Below are 25416 nucleotides of genomic sequence, written 5' to 3'. Positions count from 1 at the left end.
ATCAGGCCCTGACACATTGTTCTTTAGCCAAACTACCTAGTCCTTTTCATTCTTCATTGGATTGTTCCCATGCCCTTGATCAGTTCAGGATTTGCCTCCAATCAAATTTTTGACGAACCAGTCTACTACAATCCACGTGGTGGGTGTGATGTTCAGTCAACCCTGTTTCTGTACTCGGTGTCTCCACTGGAAAGAGGAAGATCATGTGTGCTGTGTCCTTGTATGTGGGTTGGTGTAATGCCCCCCTGTGGTAGTGTCACCTCTGTGTATCGTGAATGCCCATTGGTCGTGTCCTATCTTGCTGACCTATTGGTTGAATGTCTGTCATGTCTCTGGTGCTCCTTCTAGTGTCTAGCTAGGTGTAGTGTATGTACATTAACCCTTTGTGTACTTAGTGATGTATATCACCACAATAATCACCTCCCTCTTGATGATCCTTGTATTTTTAACTTCTCTTTCTCTCTCATTGTTATGTTCATATTGTCTATACACAGTCACCTTCAATCTCCATTGTTTTCTATTTATGGCATCTTAAATCTGAGTCGTTTCCTTTTTGATGGGTACCATTTGTACTTTTTTTTTTTTTTTTTTTTTGCAGTCTTTTAAAAAATGCAGCTAATGCCCTAATGTCCTTTTTTCCATCTGGTTCGTCCATCCAACCTTTGAAAATCTGCCCTTTTCCAAACTGGTCTAGGTTTTATGTATTGACTTCCCTTTTCTAGTTGGATCTTAAACTTCATTATCTTCCTTGCACTCATCTACTTGAGCTGTTTAACTAATCATGTAACAATGCCTCTTCCCTTGGAGGCCCAGCCCAGTAACATAAATGGAGAGTAGGATCCTTTTTTTTTTTTTTTTTGCCTTGATTTCTTCTTTCACTTTTCCCACCACCCTGCGACTACTGAACCCCACTGTGCTTTATAATGTTATGGCTGAGTTGAGGTAACTTGGCAAAGAGCGGGCAGCAAACCTGAGATTGTTGCTATATGACTTGGTTTCTTGGTGTATTTTTCCTCTGTATTGATTCAGTTGGCGCAGTGTTGTGAAATTCTTAATGCTGGTTAATGATGGGATTGTTATTCTATAGCAGCTTGAGAGCATAAGCTGGGAGAGGAGCAGCAGGACATTTGTCAGCTCTCACAGTGATGGAGGCTACATGGTGTGGCCAGTGAACAGTGCAAGGTGCAAAACCCAACCCCTCACCTCCTCCATCCCTTATGGTAAGTATGTCAGCATAAGTACAGTATTCATATGTTGCATGTTGTGAAAGTCCAGTTTATGGGGGAATCGGTTGTTTCAAATCCATTGTAGAATTCCAGATTTGAATGAATCATACACCGATTACCTGAGGTCTTGCATTAATGACTGCATGAACTGGTTTTCAATCTTTTCTGATTGAGGCTGATTAGGAGGAGGTATAGCAAGTTTTAAATAGTCCCCAGATCCGCAATGGGAAATGCTGCCACTCCCTGGGCCCTGCTCCACACAGGAATGGGTGAATGATTCACAGTCCTGGGCAGATGAGCTGTTGGGGGAGGCAGAAAACTGATGCGAGGAAACCGTTTCTTGGAAACAAGATGAGTAGTGAAAGCATGATTCCTATCCACTTGACAATTCCTTGTTTCAGGCTGGTTAAGCTCAATGTATTGTGTAGTTAATTGCAGCTGCCAGCTTGGTGGGAAGCAAAATACTGTTTTGAAAAAGCAACTAGTTTGCTAAAATAGGCACTAGAAGTCGAATAGTGTCCTGGGATAGGCAGTGTTTTTGGCAAAGAAACTGGTCACTTTGTCCAAAAGTCTAATTTTTAAACAAAACTACTTTCCCTACTAACTTGCACACGTACATACCTTTACAGAAAAGAAACGCAGCAGCACTTTCCTACAACTTTCTGATTTGCTCATTTGGTTAAGCTCCCTCACCTTTTGCATAGCTTACTTTTTTTTCCAGTTTTAAAAACATGAGTACCGTTTTGTGTTTGAAAAGCCTGCTAATGCAATCAAGATTTGTTTGGGTGGGAGTGTGCACACATGGGGGAGAATTGTTTTTGGTGGTTTGGTGCCTGTGGAAGGTGTTAATGAAATGTGTTGTGTTCTCAACACTTGGGACTGTACAGCTGGAAAGCAGCGAGATGAGGGCCACAAGGGAACAATGCTAATTTCTTCAGCTTTCCCAGTGAATTCCAAGTATTAAAATCTCCATGGACTGCTTCATTGCTTATGTTTCATTCTCTGTTCTGTTGTGATAGGGTTCCCAGTGGATCAAATACTCGAATGTAGAAAACCTTTTTTGCTAATTTGAATAATGGCTTCCAATTTTCTTGCAAAGTAACATTTCTACTCTGCTAAGCTCAGCACTTCTGTTCCTTAGTTGCATATATTTGTACCCACCCCTCCACCAATATATCTAAATGGAACTGGGTGACTGTAATAGTGCTTTTACTGAACTTCCTTTGTTTTCCTAAACTCCCAGTACATGCACATCTGTTATTTTCCAGTGCACAAAGTTGTGCAATCTTTGAAATTGTTGTCTTTCAATCTTTGAAGGTGGTCCTTTTGTAAGTCTAATTTAGCACCACTTAGTCACTGCTTCTATTTCTTCATATTCTTGCCTCTGGTGAACCTTCTTCTACATATTTTAAAAAAACACTGAGTAATTCCCTGTCTCTCAGATCTGTGTCTAGCCTCATTGTGGGTGGGCTGCACAGCCTGTAACTGCAAACAAACTGAGCTCCGCAGTACAATAATTCTGATAGACCCAAAGCTGAGTTCCTCCCCCTCTCCCCTGCTGATTGCAGGGGAAGGGACATGAGCCAGGATACAAAATCAGTGAATTGAAGTACCTTTTGATGCAATACTACTTGACCCTTATTCTGAGAACTATGAAAGTGCTATTGCAAGAATTTTGTCTCACTGGAGATGATTCCACAACTAGATGATCAATAGAATGCCATTTTTGGCATATTTTACAAAAGTAAATTTTTTTCTTTTCTCCCTCAGGTCCGTTCCCTTGCAAAGCCATCAACAAAATTCTTTGGCGAACATCAGAAACCGGGTAAGTACCTTTTTTAAAGTCCCACAGTGACACACGTTCTTTTGCACACTTTCATTGCCTCCACTTCCTAAAGACTGGAAAGCAACTAGATGGATGCACATTCATTCTGTGGCAGTGTGCCAACATGAATATTTTCTTTGGCAAGTCATGCTTGTGCTGACCAATTCTGGCTTTATGCAGCTGAATAAATGTTTTTTTGTTCTTCCCCTTTACCTGCTATTGTCCTGTAGGGGTTAGTTCATGCTGTCTGGTGCCATAGCTCCTTCACCTGTCCATTGGGTTATCCTTCTTGCATGAGACCAGGCAATACCTGGGTGGAGCATCCCAATTAAATCTCATGCCAAAAATGCACTTTTGCATAGTTTCTGGAAGGAGTTGCTGTGCAAACGTGAGCAACCCTTGCAAGTTTCCACCCCCACTGTCCTAGCTAGCTCACCATAGATGGTAGCAGAAACTGAGTGGTCTGCAGAAGGAACAATCCTGATTTGGCCCTGTTCCATGCTTTGTGCAGCAGATGGGAGTGTGTTGTTATACTGGCGGTCTGTTTGGGAGATGCCCAATGACATCCTTTTGTATTTGTTTCTCTCTAGGAGCCCTTTTGTAATCTTCAGCGGTGGAATGCCAAGAGCCAGCTATGGGGACAGGCACTGCATCACCATAATGCAGGGCAAGCTCCAAGTAACACTAGACTTCACCTCACGAGTGATAGACTTCTTCACGGTACATGATATAGACCCTGAGCAAGGTAATGGTCTTTTACTTGGATGTAGTTTGGTGCTCGGTGCCCATGATCCAAGATGGTGCTGGAGCATGGTGATTCTCTGCGAGCCCGCTCACCCAGACCCTTCCCTTATATCTCTTCTCACCGTTTTTGTTACAATGTACATACTGTGTACGGTCCCTTTGCTGCAGAAAAATACTTTTCACTGTACTTCGGTACATGTGACAATAAATCAAATCAAATATTTTGGGGCAGAAGGGAATTGAGCTAGTGATGGATTGTGCTGCACTAAATGAGTTGGAATCTTGGGAGTGGTGTTGGTTATTTTCCTGCCGTGGCATTTTGGGCTGTATATTTCCATGTTCTGCAGTGGAGCGTGAGGATGAATGGAAAGCATACATGTGCTCCCCAGGCCAGTGTGACGTTCTGACATTGTCGGAATGGAATTAGCACGACAATGAAAATTCAATGTGAGCAGGAGGGAGACTGAAAACAGAAGCTATATTCAAGAATATTGTTTGCGGCTGGCCTGGGAAAGCAGTGTCTTCAATTGAAAGGAAAGACTCATTGCATTGTTCATTTTAATATGAATTACAGTTGCACTTGTATATTTCCCATAGAAATTTATTTCCCATAGAAATTCTAGGTTAACGTCATTTGTATGCCAGGTTCTTGGGCAAAGCTGGAAGTCTATTGAAGTTTCAATGTGTTAATTTGTCCTGGGAAGTAGTTAATCAAAATGAGTGGTAAAATGTTAGTGATTCGTCATTTGTCTTGCTGTATTTCCTACCAATGCAGAGAGTGATTTTTGAAGCTTTTTTCCCCTTGAGCAGAGTATGACAACCCCAGAGCCCTTCTTGTGCTGGTGGAGGAAGAGCTGGTGGCAGTGGACCTACAGACCCCAGGCTGGCCTACCATTACCTCTCCATACCTCGCACCACTTCATTCCTCTGCCATCACGTGTTCCTATCACATTTCCAATATCCCAATCAAGCTTTGGGAGAGAATCATCTGTGCAGGGAAGCAGCAGAACCCTCCGCATTCAACAATGGTGAGTAACTGAAGCAGACGGCCATTTGGACACTGCACAGACGTTTTATTATCCTATTGCATGTCCAAAGATAATTTGGAGCACTCTCTACCAAAACCAATTACTGCAACCCAACATATTTTCTTGTTGGAAGTTATTAGATTTTGCAAATGGCACCTGGAGGCAGCTATGATGGATTTCTCACAAATGTGCATAGAATACTGAAAGATTTGGAGCAATGGTACTAGGCTGCCAATGGGGAAGTTTTGCTGGTTTATGGTTAAATGTCATTCCATTCTTTTAGGTCTTGGGATTACAGAATGTTAGGTATTTTTGTGTGGTTCATTGAATTGCCTCTTAAACCTGCACAAATCTGAAGTCTGCCATTTTGCCTTCAGTCAGCTACTTGTAGGCTTGGTGATACAGTAAGTGTTTTTAATACTAATCTATATATTTTTTTTAGGAGTGGCCAATTAATGGTGGGAAGAATCTGGCTCCAGAACCTGTCCATAAGGGACTGCTTTTAACTGGGTAAGAGAATTTCCAATACTATTTCTCTCCGATTTGAGAATTGCTATTAATATCCTTGAATAAAGCAAACCGGTATTGTTTCAGCTCTGCTTTGTTTGTCTCGGTCTTCTCCATTTGTGCGTAATTTTCTCCCCCCTCCACTTCCTTCCTGGAGCTATGAAGATGCTGACCTTGCCTCTGGCTACCCTTTTATAAGCACGTGGGGAGTGAGAGGCTGTACCATCATGGGCACTTGCAAGATCCAATAGGATTTGGTGATGAGCAGAAATGCTCTCCGGTTAGTACCCCTCTAAACCGTAGAGAACTAAAGCTAATTGTAACCTTGACCTGCAGTGAACGAGTCTGTCGTTATTAAAAGGATTGGAGGGAAAAATGCCCCAGTGTTGGACTCTGGGAATTACTTGCCTATGCTTAAGTGGGGGGAAGACGGAAAGACACTTGCACATATAATGCCTTTCATGATTTTAAGATGTTCCAAAGCACTTTACAACCAGTTAAGTGTCATCATTGTTGTAACATGTTCAAATTGGCTGCCATACTTCAGATAAGCTCCCACAAACAGTAATATAATTACCTAATTATATGTTTTGCTGATGTTAAATGAGGGGTAACTATTGACATGGCTCTTTGAAGGCCATGTGATCCTGAGAGCAGCAAGACTTTGGTTCAACAGGTATACCCCCATCAGTGCATCACTTTCTCAGTACTACACTGGAGGGCAGCCTAATTTTCGAACTGAAATAAAGTGGGACTTGAACCTGCAACCTGCGGACTCGGAGATGAGTGCTACCTGCTGAGCCAGGGCTGATTATCTGAACACCAGATTGTAGAGTATTTCCTGTGCGTTAGCAGTTGAAATTGCTTGTTCCGTCTTCCTTTGAAGCAAAGCCATACTGCATGAGCAATGCAAATTATTTTCAAAGTCCTTTGGCTGCTGCAATTATTTAATGTCATTTTGGAGCAAACATTAAATATTTCTGTTCTATAGTGAAAACCAACCTTTACGTAACTAGCTGCACACCTGAGGGGCAGAACCAGAAATGAGCTTTGACTAGAATGCAAAATTCTGAATAAACTGGGCCAACACTAATTCACAAGTTGCTTGAGGGATTATTGGCACTGCAGTGGATGCATGGGAAAACCGAAGGAAATTCTGAATTTTTATAATGGAACCGCTATGTAGTACTTCTTTGAGTTCTATCTACTGTTATGACCATAGCAGATGTTGCTGAGAAAGCCATACCCCAAAGTATGGCCTTTCTCACTGATCTAAATCTTTTTATTTGTGAAGCTGAGAAGGAAGAGCCACTGACACCAAAAGCAGTAACACCGGTAGAACTTTAAAATGTTAAAAATTTTATTAAAAAGGGGAAAGAAAATTGGCATTTAGGTTACACAGTTAAACACTCCTACGGAACAATCACCCTCCGCTCCCTTCAACTCTGTTAAAAGTGCACAAGTAAACTATCTTTTTGGCAGCAATCCCCCTTAGATTTTAACTCTAAAAAATCTTTTAATATTACCCAAGTCGAGGAATTGTCACAGTTTGTGACTTCCCAAATGCTTCCATTCTGATGTGGAATTCCAAAAGATGGTTCAGAAACCAGCTATCAACTAAACACCTGACTGGCTGACTCAAATCAAAGGAACAGGTGTCTAAGGCTTTGTTCTTTCTTGGGTGCAGAAGGAGTCCATTCGGCCCATGGAGTCTGTGCCGATCCTTGGAAAGAGCACCCTATCTATGCCCACATCTAACCTTTTTGGACACTTTAGGGCAATTTAGCATGGCTAATCCACCTAACCTGCACATCTTTGGACTGTGGGAGGAAACTGGAGCACCCGGAGGAAACCCATGCAGACACTGGGAGCACGTGCAGACTCCACACAGACAGTGACCCAAGCCGGGAATCGAACCTGGGACCCTGGAGCTGTGAAGCAACTGTGCTAACCACTGTGCTACCGTACCGCCCTTACTTCCCATTCAAACTCCCCATGACTTCTCATTACAAATGCTGTCTCTGTCTCTCTCTGTCTGGCGCTCTGACTTGGGCTCTCTCACTCTCTCTCTCTCTCTCTCTCTCTCTCTCTCTCTCTCTCTCTCTCTCTCTCTCTCTCTCTTTCTTTCTTTCTTTCTTTCTTTCTTTCTTTCTTTCTCCGCTCGGTCTGTCTCTTTCTTTCTTTCTCCGCTCGGTCTGCCTCTCTCTCTCTCTCTCTCTCTCTCTCTCTCTCTCGCTCGGTCTGCCTCTCTCTCTCTCTCTCTCTCTCTCTCTCTCTCTCTCTCTCTCTCTCTCTCTCTCTCGGTCTGCCTCTCTCTCTCTCTCTCTCTCTCTCTCTCTCGCTCGGTCTGCCTCTCTCTCTCTCTCTCTCTCGCTCGGTCTGCCTCTCTCTCTCTCTCTCTCTCGCTCGGTCTGCCTCTCTCGGTCGCTCGGGCGCTCTCTGGCTCGCTCGCTCGCTCTCTGGCTCACTCGCTGTCTCGCTCGCTCGCTCTGTCTCTTCCCCCCCCCCCCTGTTTAGCAACATCATTTCAAAAAATATATATTTTTTAAATCTCATCACATGGCAATTGGCTCTATAGGTACTTTTTAAATGGAGTAAAAACTGCAGCAAAATATGGCGGTCGGTTTTCCCATGGCAAGGCTCTAAACACAAATGAATAACCAACTGATCTCTCCCTGTTAACCGATTATTGTTGACCAGGACAACACTGGACCGTAGTAACATGTGGATCTCTTATTTACTAGCTAGAAGTAGCAGCCAGGACCTTGGTTTAATATTGCATCTGAAAGTGGCACTTCTGCCAGTGCAGTGCACACTCTGTGCAATACTGAACTGTCTGCATCAAGTGCTATTTGAAATGCTCCTTTGACTGGACAGTAAAATTGGTGATGTCGTAACTCTGCTGCAGAAGGTCCCAGGTTGATCTCCACAAAATTACTTTTGGATCCTCCTTTTGGATGCTCTTCTGATTGCCATTTCATTACTCCCATGTGGATGTTGGGATGAGATCTGTGGCATATTTTGTGTGGTCAAATAGCTTGTCTACCCTCTAGCAACTTGCACACTTAATGGCTGTGTGAGATCCCTGAACCCCCTCAGCCCCTACAGAGCTGTGCCTGAGCCCAATACTATACTTACTGAAAGGAGGAAAAAACTGGTTGAATAAGTATAGAAGTTATTTTTTTAAATGTTGCTCTGTCTGTGGGGTCAGTGCTGTGATCTGGCCATGAGCTACTCTCCTCGGCCACTTCCATTTGGGAAAGGGCCAGGCATTTGTTTTAAATCCGATGCCTGAAGAATTGCAAACGTGTGCCCTTCTGTATTTCATGTGTTGGTCTGACCTGATGTGGTGATAGACAAGAGTAGAAAGAAGTAATTGCCAATTTCTTTTGGTAAATCTTGTGATGAACAACCAGTGTAGCCATCAAATAAGAGCACAATTTACCCATTGATCCTTTTGCTTCCAGGCATGAAGACGGGACTGTGCGGTTCTGGGATGCATCCAGTGTGTCGCTGAAACCTCTTTATAAACTGACCACGGCAAATATTTTCCAAACCGAGGCAGACCACAGTGAGAGTTTTCCACAGTCTGGGGAAGAGGAGTGGCCTCCATTCCGCAAGGTAACATTCTCTGGATCCGCAGCAGGTGGCCCTGTGCACGAGGCCAGATGTGAACGCTGTCTAATGCTCTGGGCAGTGTCCGTTAATGTGCAGTGGAATCTTGCTATGCAATATTTATGCTATAGTGTAGAAAGTGTATTTAGGAAGCTGACCTGGATGGGCAGTGTATTAGATCCCAGACCAGATCCAACAGATGCTAGGATACCAGACCGAAACCCCAGTATTTAATTTAATTTGTAAGACTGAGAGGAAAGGAAACCTTGTGCTAGGGGTAACTCCACACACACATAGGGATATAGTATATAATGGTATCGGGCGCAGACGTGTATGATGTATTGCTGATGGCCACATATCAACTGTACTTCATCGAGTGCTACCCCTTTTGGTTTGTTTAGAGCGGCCTGCAATCTCCAGGTGCTCTAAGGGCGAATGCATCCTGTCAAGCACCCCCTGGACCCGGGGCATGTCGGTGATAGTGGCAAACTCGCTGCTCGGGCATCCTAGTGGGCTTGGTCCACATTGAAGTGGATGTATTGAATGGCCTGGGCATCTAGGGCCTCCGTGATGGCACAAATATGCCTGTGCACAGAGGTCTGAGAGACTCCCACCTGGCACCTGGATGGACCCCATGGCGTAGAAGGTCAGGATGACCGTCACCGTAGTGACCACTGGGAGAGGGTGTCCTCCCCGGTGGTGCTGGATGTGCTTTCACATTGTAGATATGTCGCACTGTCTCTCTGCTCAGCTGGAGTCTTCGGTGTGCCCAGTCCGGCACGTCCTCGAATGACGGGTGATACCGGTTCATGCGGTGCCTTCTCGGCACTTCCACCTCCTCCTCGGCTCTCCCTCCTGGGCGGCTGCCTCCTGTCCCTCTGCGGCACGCTCTGCTGCAGCATTCTCTGCTGTGGCACACTCTGTTGCTGCAGCTTCCTCCTCCTCGAGCAGCTCCAGCTCATACAGCCACAGGGCATCCCCCAGGGCTGCGGCAACCATTGCTGGTCGAATTCCCGTATCCATTGTCTGCAGGGGGTGAGAGGCCGACATGTTGGCATGGTGTGTACCCGTGCCCAACAAGGTCCACCAGGCTACATGGTGGCCCTGCATGTCCCATTTTCTGCACCTCTCGCCCTGGCACCTGTCTGATGCCAGGGGTGCCATCGGCTGGCGCTGCCCCCTCTCTTTCATAGACTTTACAGTGCCGAAGGAGGCCATTCGGCCCATCGAGTCTGCACCGGCTCTTGAAAAGAGCACCCTACCCAAGGTCCACACCTCCACCCTATCCCCATAACCCAGTAACCCCACCCAACACTTGAGGGCAATTTTGGACACTTAGCATTGGAAAATTTAGCATGGCCAATCCACCTTACCTGCACATCTTTGGACTGTGGGAGGAAACCGGAGCACCCGGATGAAACCCACGCACACACAGGGAGGATGTGCAGACTCCGCACAGACAGTGACCCAAGCCGGAATCGAACCTGGGACCCTGGAGCTGTGAAGCAGTTGTGCTAACCACTGTGCTACCGTGCTGCCCCTCCACACCAGCCAGCCTGGCCAGTGTCCGCCTCTCCAACTTTTCCAATGCTTTAATCTTTTTCTTTGTAGGCACAATGCCTGGCTATCTTTCAAAGCAAGATTTTAAAAAACATTACTGCAGCAGGCACACACACTAACTCAGGCTTTTAACCCTTACTGCACCAAATACATATAATGAAATATATATGAAATTCCTACATTCATCACAAGTGTCCCCCCAATAGGGCATGTTGGTGCATCTCCCCGAGGTCAGTATTGTGACCAGACGTCTCTTTAGTCTGTCGATCAGTTGGGAGCAAGTGGGAGTTTGGTGGGGGGCTGGGGAAGAAGAGGTTAGAATTAGATTGCCGTTAATATTTTACCCAATGGAGAGTGAGCAAGAAAATGTGATTAGTCTGGGTGGTATATTAGAAATATCCTCCAGCTGAATACATATTTTTCTGCATTGCACAGTGTTCCTGTGGACCTTTATAAGATTGACTCACACCTCGTGACTCCATTGTGAGACATGAATCAAAAACCAATTGAAACTTGTTAAAATCAGCAGAGATGCTCAATGTAATCTTGTAGTTCAACAGTACATCAGTTAAATCTGGATTTGCAAAGTGCTTGAGGGCAGGATCACGGAGAAGTGGCTAATCCCTTGGATCAAACCTATAAATTTGGTTATAAAACCAGTTGAGGCTCTGGTAATTCTGGTGTAGGACAGATCTAGAATGTTGCTGATGATTTGGGGAAATTTGTCAAAGAGCACTTTATTTCTGCCCTTCTTCTGTAACCAGATCAGATGTCATCGTGAAATTGATACTATTGCTGTATATAAAATTAGATTCTGAAATCTCCTTTGCTTTTAATGAAAGTTTGAATCTTCTGCTATGCAAATCACAAAAGGATAATTGAGTATGTGAGTAACCTCTCCGCACCCCTGAACCAAGTCTCTGGGCAAGTTCAGTATTGTTTAAGCTATGATATCTGTCCTCTTGCAGGTTGGCTGCTTTGATCCCTATAGTGATGATCCCAGGCTGGGAATCCAGAAGATATCCCTCTGTAAATACAGCAGCCAGCTGGTGGTTGCAGGCACAGCAGGACAGGTACTCGTTTATCTAACTTGTTTTCCTCTTTTTTTATAAGCTGCCAAGTTGGAGCCACGTAGGTTGGGAAGTGAGCTGGCTAGTCCATTGACTCATTGGATCTGATTTTAACTTTGTGAAGTGGGCTTTGAATGGGTTACGATCAGGCCCATTGCGTCTGATGTGAGTGTCATTGGCCAAGAATCCAAACATGAGAAGGATGAAAAATTGGAGAATCAGTGATTCCTAATGATTGGAAAAATTGGAATTAACCTGTGGATAATTTGTATTGAGGGGTGAAAATATGAAAAATAATTGCTGGTTCTAATTCTCATTTCTTAAAACTGGTGTGCTAATCCAGCCCAGACTAATGGATTGAAAGAGTCCCCTCAAGCTGCAAGATTGCCTCAAATTAATTCCTCTGACCCTATGCCTTATAACTGGCTCCTAATGATAACCGTACCCAAGATCACGGGTTGACTGTTTTGAGGATATTGAACCTGTTGCCTTGCTAGAGTTGGTGTGCTGCCACAAATGAATTCTTGGCTTCCGCCAGTCTAACCCATTGCGCACCAGAATGGAGTGCTTGGTGCTGACATAGCCATCTTAACATTAGCCATCTCTAATAGGAAGTAGAAATTTCAAAGCACAGACATCTCTGAGACCAAAATTGGTTTTCTCTCCAAATGTAATTGAGAAGCTGATTTATTGTGTTTTTTTAATTCCCAGGTTCTAGTTATGGAATTTAATGATGAAAGGTCTGAACAAAAGATGAGCCTGTCTTCAGTTGACCTCCTTCAAGATCGAGAGGGTTTCACATGGAAAGGTCATGATCGGTTGACCCCAAAAGGTGGCTTGGTCAGCTTTGCACCTGGTTTCCAGCCACGTTTCCTGGTTCAATGTATTCCGCCGGCTGCTGTGACAGCAGTGACTCTGCACACTGAATGGCAGCTTGTGGCATTTGGCACCAGTCATGGATTTGGCGTCTTTGATTACTACAGACAGCAGGCAGTATTAGCCAGGTGTGTACCGGGAGTCTTCATGTAAATGGATTGCTCCAGTCAGCCTTCCCCTGCCGCAGGGTCTGTAATGATAACCCTACCCAAAATCACAGGTTGACTGTTTTGGGGATATTGAACCTGTTGACTTGCTTTAGTTGATGGTGAGTTGCCACAAATTAATTCTTGGCTTCTGCCAGGTCTAACCCATTGCACACCAGAATGGAAGGAGCACAAATCTGCCGGCTTATGCCAGTTAATCACTTCCATAACTTGCCGTCTTCCGTCAAGCGTTCTTGTCAAACAGGACTGTTCAGAATTTTGTATCTGTAGGAAATTATGAACTATTGCAGCAACTTAATTTTAACCCTGGGTTTCCCACCATCCGACTTGAGCATTTCTTTATCCTCCTTCCCTGCATTGCTGTTCTTTTATTTCCTTCCTCCCCTGAGGATGGTGATTGGCAGATTGGACCCAATCAACAATCCTAGAATAACATGTTCACAAGGACACCCCCCCCCCCCCCCATGTTGGATAGCAGAGTTTCCTAAATTGTTTGTGGTTGTTGGAATTATAGCTGAACCCTAGAGTAAGTAATGAGGGTCATTTGAGTGAAACTGAGTTACCTATAGAAACTGCACCATTGCAGTCCATCCAAGCCAGCAAGGTTAGTAACCATTGTTGCCTCACGCTGAGGACCCAGGATCAATCCCGGCTCTGGGTCACTGCCCATGTGGAGTTTGCACGTTCTCCTCGTGTGTGTGTGAGGGTCTCGCCCCACAACCCAAAAGGTGCAGGGTAGATGAATTGGCCACGCTAAATTGCTCCTTAATTTGGGGGGGGGAGAATTGGGTACTCTTAAATTTTTTAATTTTTTTTTTTAAACCATTGCAGTCCATCCTATTGGCCCAGAACATGCATTTGAATACTTCTATCTGTTCTAATTTCCTCCACTGCCTCCTTGCTCATTTAATTTGTTCAACACCCATTGCAGGAAAGGTGAATCTCATCATTGCCCTTCTGCCTCCTTAGCTTGAGCCTTGCCTTTTCCTGTTCTGTCCTGTTTTCTACCTTGCTATCCTTCACCTAGATTTGTCACATTTTCACCCCTGCAGATCAGGAATATTGTAGTTTGATAATTCCTATTGGGTCAACAGGTGCACACTGCATCCAAATGATTCTCTGGCAATGGAGGGCCCACTCTCCCGCGTTAAATCATTGAAGAAGTCGTTACGGCAGTCGTTCAGAAGGATACGAAAGAGCAGAGTGTCTGGGAAGAAGCGGCTATCACCTAGCAGCCCTGCCAGCAAGGTACTGCTCCCAGAAGATGAAAACTGAGCCATCTAGTCTTATCAGTCCTGTGGAAAGTATATTTAAGCCTTGCTCCTGCTTTCAGATTGTGAAAATGCTCCTGTCAGAATGGGAAAGTGTTTTGTTGCCCATGATGGTACCATTTCTGGGGAGGAGTGAAATGAGATCAGCTTAAAATGTAAACATGGGTTTCTCTTCCTGATTTGAGTGATCATCAATTCAGTGCTTTGACAACAGGCAGCTATAATTTACTCACTGCTGGAAAAGTGATGCTAATAGGTTTGCACTTCTCAAAAGTGAGAGTTGTTGCTGTATAACCTGGTATGTCATGGCACAAGATTTAACTCTTGCCTCTTAGTTCAGTCCGGTTATTAGACTTTGGTGTAAGTGTAATGCAAGCTTCGGTGCATCTGGTCTTTTATATCTAAGACAGTTGCCTAATGTGCAGTGCCATCATTAGACCACAACTCCGAGCAGATTGAGAGCCTCTACTAGATTGAGAGATTTGATTTTATCCTCCATCACAATAGGTCCAAGAAGCAAATGCCCAACTTGCTGAGCAAGCTGGTCCACGTGAGGTGGAAGTGACTCCAGTACAGAGACGGATAGAGCCACGATCTGCCGATGACTCTCTGTCAGGTGTTGTTCGCTGCCTTTACTTTGCTGATACCTTTTTACGAGATGGTAAGTGCTGCTTTTAATAATGTATTTTTGAAGGTGTTGGTGTGGACAGAGCAGCTAATCCTGTCTTGTCCGTTAAGTGGAACTGTTGAAGCACCAGTTTTGTAAAATGCCTTCTACTTAATCCACGTAGTCTAAAGGTTAGCCTGTCCTATGCTTCCTTCACACTGAGGGATGTGATCATACTGGTGTAGAGATGCAGGTTTGTATCTCAGTTCAATGATCTCAGTTGCACTGTTTTAGTGGGTGAGGGTCATCTATTAAGCTTGGAATGATCTTGGGGATATCGTGCATATGCAGACTTGGGGAAACTTGACAAACACTCTTACAATAATTCGAAAATACCAAAAATCACCCAAGCTGTTAATTTCTATTCTTAAAAATTAGAAATGTGATTAAATTAACCAGCTTTAAGAAAGCCTGTCGTTATCACTAAATTACTGTGTTTAATTATTTTGTTGGCACTGGTTTGTGCATCAATCCAGCCTCACCTGAGGGCAGTTTACAGTGACTTTAAAAACTAATTTTGTTATCAGCCAGATGGGTCAGTGGCTTATTGGTGCTGTTTGTTCTTGATATGTGATGCAGGCATTATCCACTGTGCTCTTTCCTGCATTAAATTGGTGCTCCCAAGCAGCTGTCACGCTGCAGCAGTCTTCTCTTCCCACTCTAATGTGAGATCTGGGTGTCCTTGTACACTAGTTGCTGAAGGGAAGCATGCAGGTGTAGCAGGCCTAAAGAAGGCAAATGAAATGTTGACCTTCATAGTGAGAGGTTTGGAGTACAGGAGCAGGGCTGTCTTGCTGCTGTTATACAGGGACTTGGTGAGACCTCACCTGGAATATTGTGTGCAGTTTTGGTCTCCTTTATCTGAGGAAGGATGCTCTTGCTATAGAGGGAGTGCAGTGACGTTTTACCAGACTGATAGCTGGATTGACTTGTGAGGCAAGATGGAGTCAATTAGAACTATATTTGCTGGAGTTTAATGAGGGGAAATCTCAATCTCCTGGAAACCTATCGAATTCTAACAGGACTAGACTGGGTAGATGCAGCAAGAATGCTCCTGATGCTAGGGGAGTCCAGAACCCAGGGTCACAGTCGCAAATCATTTAAGAATGAAAGGAGCAAACCATTTAAGAATGAGATGAAGAGACATTTCTTCACCAGGGAGTGGTGAGTCTGTGGAATCCTCTAACAGAAAGTAGTTGAGGCCATAACAGATATAGCTCTGGGGCTAGGAATCAAAGGAAATGGGGAGACAGTGGGAACAATTTACTGAGATGGATGATGATGAATGGCAGAGCCAAATAGCCTACTCTCGGTTTTATTATCTTTTAGCCACACATCATGGCCCGACAATGTGGGCAGGAACAAACGCTGGGTCCGTTTACGCTTATGCACTGGAGGTTCCATCCAGAGAGAAGTGGACAGAGAAATCTGCAGAGGCTGTATTGGGTAAGATTCTCACACTCTACACTTCGTGTATTATCTTTTGTTCAACCCAAGTCCTATTATCATGCCACAAGCCATTTAAGTTTTGAAAGCCGTGTTGAATTTGCTTCCTCTGCCCCTTCAGGCAGTGCATTCCAGCTCGCCAAAATGTCCATGTTGCCTCCGGTTCTTTGACAATTACTTTATAACTGTACCGTCTGGGTGGAGATGGACAGAGGTCTCTCCATGTTTGCATAATCAAAAGCATTCATGATTTGAGAACCTTGCCATCTCTCGATTGACCTCTTCTCTAAGGAGCGCAACTTTAGTTTCTCTACTTCAGTTATATGGAAGGGCTATTTAATCTCTAGAACTATTTTGGTAAATTCTGCACCCTCTAAAGCCTTGACAGCCTCTTTACCCAAAATTGGACACATTACTCCAACTTTGGCCGAACCATTTGTTTTGTAATGTCCTTGTGTTTATACTATGTATCCTCTTGATAAAGCCAAGGCTGCTTGTATGCTTTTTGCCTTCTGAACTTGACCTGCCACCTTCGATCTGTGTATGTGCACCCCTTGCTGAATTGTACCATTTAGTTTATATTGCCTTTCTCGTTCTACCCACTGAAATTTATCATGTCTGCTCATTTCCCCAGTCTGTTTGCAATCCTCTTATAGCCTGTTACTAGTTTCCTTGCTGCTTCAAGTCTCCCCATGTCTGCGTGGGTTTCGCCCCCACAACCCGAAAGATGTGCAGGTTAGGTGGATTGGCCATGCTAAATTGCTCCTTAATTGGACAAATGAATTGGGTACTCTAAACTTGTTTTGTTTTTTTGTTTTTAAAATTTTTTTTTAAAGTTGTGCTCCAGACCTGGTTGGTTAATATAGATTTTTAAAAAGCAGTTCCAATATTGACTCCCTCAACATTACTACATACTTCTCTCCAGTCTAGGAAAATAGTTAATCACTGCCTAAGCAATTTTGTATTCATGTTGTACCTATGCATCTAATTTCATGAGCTTTAACTGTAATCTATTATGTGGTATTTTATCAAACTTATTTGAAAATCCATATGTAAATCACTCGTACACCAGCACACTTCAATAAAGAGCTCAATCAAACATGATTTGCTAACTTTCCGTTTTTTTAACTTGGTCATAGTAATGGACTGCACAGGAGACCATTCAGCCAATCTAGCCCCTGCCAGCTCCCTGCAAATCAATTCAGTCAGTTCCACTACCCAGCTTGATCCCCATAGCTCTGCAGGTTTATCATAGAATACCTACAGTGCCGAAGGAAACCATTCGGCCCGTCAAGTCCACACCGACCCTGGCCAATCCACCTAACACACGCATCTTTGGATTGTGGGAGGAAACCCATGCAGATATGGGGAGAACGTACAAACTCCACACAGTGACCCACGACCAGAATTGAACCCCTGGTGCTGAGGCAGCAGTGCTAACCACTGTGCCACCCTCGGTGCCCATCCATTTTCCTTTTAAATTGGATTAATTGTTTTTCACTTCTACTATCCCCCTGGGTCTACTATCCCCCTGGGTTGTATGTTTCAGCTCATTGCTTGAATCGTCATTAGGTAAAATTGTTCTCTTGGAATGGCTAGCGTTATGCTGGTTTCTCCTCCAATGTTATTCTGGATTCCTAACTGAGAACCGTGGAGTGCAATTTGTGTTTTGAGGACTCTGGTACTTCTGTAAACTGCATGGATAAAGGCTCAATCTTGGTAGCTACTTTAAACTGGTAACATTTTAATGGAGGATGGGGCAATAAGTCAGGAACTGTGGCAGTTGCCCTCCCTCCTCACCTTGCTACTACCCAATATTAAATTCTGGATCTCCACTTGTGCTGCTGTGCAGGTGAAACTTGACTGCAAGGTGATGGTGAGGAAGACCAAATCTGAATGGTTAGCTTGAAATTGTGCTCGTGTTCCTCCTCCCAATATTTAGCTTGGTGGGGAATGAGGTACGGGTGGAAAAGAGAAAATGATCATTAGAACAGGCCCAGGATGAATAGTGGAGATGTGACATTTTCTTGAGGAAAGCCATGTTTATGTAACTCTCAGTTGTGCATGGATAGGATTTCTCCAGTGAAATGTCAGTCTCATTTCCTTGAATATATATTAATTTTAACGCCTTGGGTGTTTTCTGTTTAATGGTGCTTGAGGGGCGATGGGTTCTGCCTACTGTCTGCAGGTTACTATGTCTGAACTTGGTGCAAATGGAGTGGATTGTATGGCTAAGTTACCCTCTTGGAGGACTGAGCTGATTGTGGCTCTTCTACTTCAGAATAAGAGTAGGAGTAGGTGAAGTGGCTCCTTAAGCCTGCTCTGACATTCAAGAAGATCCTGGCTGGTATTCTGATCCCAGACCAGACCCCTACAGTGGCTAGGATACTGGACCGAAACCCTGATATTTTAATTTATTTTGTAAGACCGTGAGGAAAGAATATTTCACTCCAGGAGTGACTACACCAAGAAATGGGGATTTGGTATTTTAAAGCACAATTTTTATTATTAACACAATCTTAAGCTCTTTAACATCACACCTGGAACTTGTTTACAATTAACCCTTAAACAATACTAATGAATACAAGACCCTATTCCGAATTAAAGAACATGAAAGGAGAAACATGCAGCTCTCAATCCACCCTATACCCCAAATCCACCCTTTGCTCCAATGACCGAGTAATACTTACTTTCTAGAACAGGTTTGGCTCCTGCTAGAATCCCTGCAGACTCTGGCCGAATGTGTTCAACAAGCTGTTTCTTTAAAAAAAAATATTTATTAAAGTTTTTTAAACACTTTTTTTCTCCCTCACAAACAATAACCCCCCCCCCCCCCCCGTAACAAAAAAACAAACAAGAAATCGCGCAGAGCAAGATATATACATGGCAAAATGATATATTTACACAGCTTTGTACACAGGCCCTCACCCGTACGTGCCAGTTTCCCCAACCCTTCATGGTATCTCTTGCTCATCCACCCTCCCAGGCAGTCTTCTCCCCCCCCCCCCCCCCCCCCCCCAAGGTTGCTGCTGCTGCCCAACCTTCCTCTAACGCTCCGCGAGATAGTCTAGGAACGGTTGCCACCGCCTGTAGAACCCCTGCGCAGACCCTCTCAAGGCGAACTTAATCCTCTCCAACTTTATGAACCCAGCCATATCATTTATCCAGGCCTCCAGGCTGGGGGGCTTCGCCTCCTTCCACATTAGCAAGATCCTTCGCCGGGCTACTAGGGACGCAAAGGCCAGAATGCTGGCCTCTTTCGCCTCCTGCACTCCCGGTTCGTCCACTACTCCAAATATTGCTCGCCCCCAGCTTGGCTTGACCTGGACTTTCACCACCTGAGATATTGCTCCCGCCACTCCTCTCCAGAACCCCTCCAGTGCCGGGCATGACCAAAACATATGGACATGGTTCGCCGGGCTCTCAACAAGCTGTTTCAACTGGCCTGTTTCGACTTCTTCCTTGTCCTTCAAGTTTGCACTGCTTTAAATACTATTAATCTTTTTCAACTATTCTAGTGAGTGCAAAAGACCTCACTTGTGGACTCTGTTAGCCAGATCAGACCTCAGACGCATTAACTTCCCAGGGCTCCCCCCTAGTCAAACAACAGGACATTAGCCTAGGCTTTTTGCTCTGGTCAATTTTACCTCTGACTTCTAAAAGCTTTCTGGTCTTGTAAAACAAATTCTTTTAAAAACATGACTACTGTAGTCAAACAACTTTAACCCTTAAATTGTCAAATGTTTATAATCCAATATATCTAAAATCCTGCATTCTTCACGCTGATCTGATTTTGGCCTCAACTCCTCTTTGCAATACCTTTGACTCCCCTATAATTCAAGAATCTGCGTCTCAACTTTTAATATATTCAATGACTTGGCCTCTACAACACTTTGAATAGAAAATTCCAAAGATTTACTTTCCACAGAAGAAATTCTACGTTTTAAATGGATGATCCCTTATTCTAAAACTATAGTACTGTTTCTAGATTCCACCACCAGGGGGAAATCCTGTCCGCATCTACCCTGTGATGACCCCTCCTAATCGGTGGTTCAATGAGATCACTTCTTGGTTTTATAGACTCCAGTGAGAATAGACCTAGCCTGCACGACCTTTCCTCGTATGACAACCCCGTCATCTCCGAAATCAAACTGGTGGACCTGCTTAAATAAGGAGACCAAAACAAAATGCAGTCCTCTAGGTGTCTGGCTCTCTCCTGTACAGACTTCCTTACTTGTAGGCTCCATTGTCCTTGCATTCGCTATGACCACAGCAGATGTTAATTGTTGGACAAACAAATCCCCAAGGGAAACTTGTCTTTTGGGCCTTTTATTTTTTCCCCAATTTGTATTCTCCTTCTTGATCTCCGCTGCATGAAGTCCAGTCGCACTCGTGGGCTTTCAGAAGTAAAAGATTTATTAATAAGAGGAAAAGAGAACTTCACATAAGATTACATTTAAATACAGTCTTACAAATCATTTCTCCTTCTCTTCTTTCCCCCCCCCCCCCCCCCCCCCCCCGTGACACACAAGTCTGACCCACAAGTAAACACCTTCCAGGCAACGCTCCCTTAAAGATGTTTAACTATAAAAATCCAGTAATATTACCCAAGGCATACCTGCTGTCGCTTTAATAAAGGCATGCCACATGACCCCTCAAACTCGATTCCACTCTGCTGTGGAAATCCAAGACGCTTTGGAGGAAGACTGCTGTTTGCAACCAAAACCTTATTCCAGCTTGATTAGAAGACTGATTTTAAAATTCACCGACTCCCAACCCAGAGCTCTTTCCAGCAGATCTTCCCCACACAGCTAACATTGCTTCTGGTTCTGCGGATTAGTTTTAGCCCTTTGCTGTTTGTATTCCCATCAGTAGAACCACCTGAGTATCAATTATATAGATAGATAGGATTGAGAAATGATAACTGATCTTCCCCAACCACTCGGGTCCTCCCCAGCCCTGAGGGGATTACCTATTTAGTTTTTAATCTAGGTAATAACTTTAACGTTGGTGCTTTGGATCTTTTCTTGTTCATGTCAAGTAGCACCTCTTGCACCCTCACCTCATGAATTCCCTTGCACTCTGGTGAAAACTGTCCTCGGGTAAAGCTTCTGGCTCATACTATAATTGACTTCAATACTCTGATTGGAATGTTCAATTTCTTGGCTCTTTGGCTCATGTAAAAAAAAAAGTGTATAATTTATAAATAGAGTTTCCAATTAAGGGGCAATTTAGCGTGGCCAATCCACCTACCCTGCACATCTTTTTGTTCATGGGCGCGAAATCCACGCAAACACTAGGAGAATGTGCAAACTCCACACAGACATTGACCCAGAACCGGGATTGAACATGGGACCTCGGTGCCGTGCGGCAGCAGTGCTAACCACTGCATCACCGTGCTGCCCTGGTTCATGTTAAATTAGTGCTCTGTTTAAAGAAGCAATTAGAATAAATATTTACCTGCTTTCCTGTAACAACACTGAGGGGGGCAAAAACCATGAGGTGGTGGTGGGGGGGAAATCAAATTCTTGGTTTGAAAGTCTGCTCCTGCTGCTGCTCCCAACTGGAAAAGTGAAGACCAAGAGGGGACCAGAAGTTCTAATGGTTTCAATGTGTGTGTGTGTCCCACATTCCACTACTGCTTTATAATTCCACTTAATCCATTCCACATTATGCTATGGAAATAATTGGTTACCTTGCTCCTCCACACCACTAATTTAGGTAAAGAAATTCAGCTGATGCACAGAGCACCCGTGGTGTCGATTGCAGTGTTGGATGGACGAGGGAACCCACTCCCTGAGCCATTTGAAGTGTCTCGTGATCTCGCCAAAGCCCCAGAGATGCAGGGCAGTCATTCTGTACTAATCGTCTCTGAAGAACAGTTCAAGGTAATGCACACAAGGCACAGCAAAAACTGTGTGGAGTAGTGGCCAGTGACCTTGGATAAGGGATGGCCTCTGAGAGGATAGACATGTGATTATCAGGGTTAAGCTAAACCAACCAGAAACAGAAGTGCAAGATGCACTGAAGCAGTAATTGAAAATTATTTAAACCGGATAATTGTGGGGATCTGGAGAGGGAATAGATAAATCCCAGACAAGAATGATCACAAGGTAGAAGTTAATGAGCATGTTGATATGGACCCAGAAACATACAGATTCAGGACCAGAAACTGGTAAGCCGTATGGAGCCAAAGCTCCATGTTAAGTGTGTTTAAAAATAAGATGCAAGAACTACAAATTGTGATAACTGGATGCAGTGAGAAAATACTCTGGAGATGGTAACAAATTTAATGTATAGCCATATAGAGTAAAGTGGTGTAGCATCCAGATATGGGTGAATGGGAAGTTAAAGAAGCTTATTCTCTGGAAATGTGCACAAAACAAAAGAAAACCCCAGGCCAGCAATAGGGGAAATTCGACTATTAGTCGAGAGTTGCTTCTTCCAGGCCAACCTCCCAACTTCTACCCTCATTAAACTGAGCTCATGCAAAACTATCCAAACAACTTAGTCCTGTTACCAATTGGCTTCTCTACTCACTGACCAACATTGGTAGCTAGTCAGACAAAGCCTTGATTTTTAAAACGTTTTCATCTTTGTTTTCAAATTTTTCCACGTTCTTGCACCTCTCTCTAACCTCCTTTTTTTTAGCCCTACAATCTTCTGATGTTGCTCGAGTTCTGGCCTCTAGCACATCCCCCACTCCCTTCACCTCACCATTAGCTGCCATGCATTCAGCAGCTTGCACCTTGAGCTCTGGAATTCCCCTCCCTCAACCACCTGTCTTTCCAGGTGTATATGATTGTAAAATGGGTCTTCAGTGCATCTAAATTGGATGGTTGGATAAGAGCTTGGGATGATGTATTTTAAGTTTCTAGCTTTTGACTTCATTATCCAGTGCGACAGTAGGATTTATTCCTGTTTGGTCAAACACCAGTGCAAGAAGTTACCAATTTTCCAAATAATTAGTCTGAACTATCCCTAGTCACTGCTGTGTAAATTGGGCATGAATTGGGTTCCTTCTCGCAGTTACACTGTGAACCCCAGCACTGACCACCCCCTTTACTGGAAAACATGTGTAGAGATTGAGTGAGAATAGAATCTGGATAGGCTGTGATACCGTCTGCAGTTAAGTTGCTTCCCAAAGCTTTGTTACATCTGGGATGTGTATAATGAATTGTGCAAGGCAGTGGAGGTTTCCATGGCAATGTCCCTGGTGTACTGTCCGCTTAAAAGTGGGTTGGCGGATAGGGGGTCATTGGGTATTTCTTTTGAAGTGGCACCGTATCTCATTAAAGCATTGATTTTGTGTGTAGGTGTTTACACTGCCGAGGGTGACTGCTAAGACAAAGTTCAAGCTCACTGCCCATGAAGGGTCCAGAGTGCGAAAATTGGGGTTAATGAATTTCCCCAGTATTGCCTCAGATGACTATTCGGAGAACTGTCTGGTGTGTTTAACGAACCTGGGAGACGTTCACATCTTCACAATTCCAGGGCTCCGGCCACAGATTCGCTACGATTGCATAAGGAAGGAAGACATCAGTGGCATTGCTTCGTGTGTCTTCACAAAAACAGGCCAGGGTAACTCCAAAGGTTTATGTAATTTTCATATGCCAAATTGTAGTCCGCCTAGGCTATCGCCTCTTTTCCCTTCCCCACCTCTCCCAAAAACCTGCTTGGCTTTTCAGGGGTGTAATTGAAGTCACTATGTCCTATCAGCCTGGCACTGTGGTGTCGTACAAGTATTTTAGTGCAAAACTTGTTTTCTCCTCTTTTACCCCATCAGTTCGTAACCAAATTAAGAATCCTGGAATTTTATAGCGCAGAGGCCACTTGGCCCACCATCTGCATCTCTTCTGTGATTCATGTACTTTTTTAATATTTTGTTTTAAAGGTTTTTTTTTTTTATGCCTGATTTCATCTCTAGACTGGTTTGGGGTTAAACCGCCTGCTAGTCCAGAGTGAGATGTATTTGTTTGTCTTGAACTGGATTTTGGGTCTGGAGACTGGGTGAATTTCAGTGTTCTTCCCCATTGGTGACAAAGGAATATGGGGAAAATAAGTGGCTGGGAGCCATGGAAACAAAATTACTGACCCCGAGTTGTAATTTCTGTGGAGTTCACAGATTGCTGCTGTAGTGATTTTTGACTTTTTTGCTGTTTTAGGCTTTTACTTGATATCGCCATCTGAGTTTGAACGATTCTCCCTATCTACCAGGAACATAACTGAGCCGCATTGTGTGGTGGGGTGGGAAGGTCCAATAGATCATTTGAACCCTGTCACCAGTCTATGGTAAGTTGCATATTAACAAATCAAATTGATACTCTACAGACAATATTTATACTTGTGCAATCTGTAGAACTAACATTGGGACGGAATGGGTAGGGCACAGGTGGGAGATGGAGGAGAGTTGTCAATGTCGAGATGAAGCATATCAATGCTGAGGAATGTGAACAATCCTTTTCAGAAATTTAAAGTGCTGGAAAATCTCTACTTTTGTAGCATTTGTGGAGAAAGATAGAGTACAATATAACTCTTCGGAGCCCTTTTCAGATACCAGTTATCAGGATCAAGCACGCCCAAGGTTCTGTTTAGCACAGTTTGGTCTAAAGCTGCTTGTACATGGATCTGTGTGACCTTTCTGTTTCTCTCATCAGTTCCTCCAGATTTCATGTTCCAAGTAGTATTATGATGTGCATTGAAACTATCGCTAACAATTGGATGCATGCTCTGTTTGTGCCTGACTTAGCCAAAATGTTCATCTGGTATGTGCTCAGTGGAGCTCTGTGTCTCCTGAATTGGGTTCAAATCCCACTCCAGTATTCAAATACAACAACATTTCAAGAAACCGGTGTGGTGGGGGGAGATGCCCTGCCAGATTACGTTACAAAAATCAAGCTCTAGCTTCTCCGCCTGTTCAACGGTGTGGCTGGAATTGACAATTTTCAGGGCTTGGTTGTTGCTGTTGATCTCGTCTATAGTCATCTACAACTCCCATGTTCTGTCTCGGGCCTAGTTGTTTATGACTGCACTTTTGTTTCCTGTGCAAACACAATTTTCCTTTCTAAATTTTCAGCAATAACTTGCAGCAAAGATCCCCCAAGATGAATCAAGCAAATGGAACTCATAAACTTCAGAGCAAAGAGGAATACAACTCACTGGGAGCTGCTGATGGTATGTTTTTGTTGCTTTTTTTCTTGGGGGAGCATTATTTAACCGCCTGTTTGAAGCAGTTTATTAGTTGTTTATGGAATGGGAGAGTGAAATTTGACAGTGGAGCTGGAGGGCAAAGAGCCTGCCAAAACAGCCATTCTAGACTGGACTTGGAAAAATAAACAAATACGAAGTTAAGGTTGTGAAGATGATTGAGCAATCCTAGCCAGTTTAAACATTGATAAAGTGCAATGAGAAGGG

General features: G+C 43.9%; 1 protein-coding gene across 5 annotated transcripts in view; it reads left to right on the top strand.

Moving 5' to 3' along the window:
* Positions 1–25416, top strand: part of llgl1 (LLGL scribble cell polarity complex component 1) — a 90839-nt gene that overhangs the window by 54008 nt on the left and 11415 nt on the right. For 4 of the 5 annotated variants that reach the window (XM_072481236.1, XM_072481234.1, XM_072481239.1 and 1 more), the window contains 15 exons: positions 1088–1220; positions 2997–3051; positions 3642–3796; positions 4606–4823; positions 5266–5333; positions 8798–8951; positions 11474–11578; positions 12287–12579; positions 13713–13866; positions 14397–14550; positions 15886–16002; positions 21724–21890; positions 23319–23583; positions 24168–24294; positions 25079–25176. In XM_072481236.1, coding sequence (XP_072337337.1) covers positions 1088–1220; positions 2997–3051; positions 3642–3796; positions 4606–4823; positions 5266–5333; positions 8798–8951; positions 11474–11578; positions 12287–12579; positions 13713–13866; positions 14397–14550; positions 15886–16002; positions 21724–21890; positions 23319–23583; positions 24168–24294; positions 25079–25176 — 2263 coding nt within the window. The remainder of the gene's footprint in view (positions 1–1087; positions 1221–2996; positions 3052–3641; positions 3797–4605; positions 4824–5265; positions 5334–8797; positions 8952–11473; positions 11579–12286; positions 12580–13712; positions 13867–14396; positions 14551–15885; positions 16003–21723; positions 21891–23318; positions 23584–24167; positions 24295–25078; positions 25177–25416) is intronic. The other variant, XM_072481235.1, reaches the window with a different exon arrangement.

This window comes from Scyliorhinus torazame, chromosome 17, assembly GCF_047496885.1.
Source record: "Scyliorhinus torazame isolate Kashiwa2021f chromosome 17, sScyTor2.1, whole genome shotgun sequence".
NCBI lineage: Eukaryota > Metazoa > Chordata > Chondrichthyes > Carcharhiniformes > Scyliorhinidae > Scyliorhinus > Scyliorhinus torazame.
This window is presented reverse-complemented; position numbering and strand designations above follow the sequence as displayed.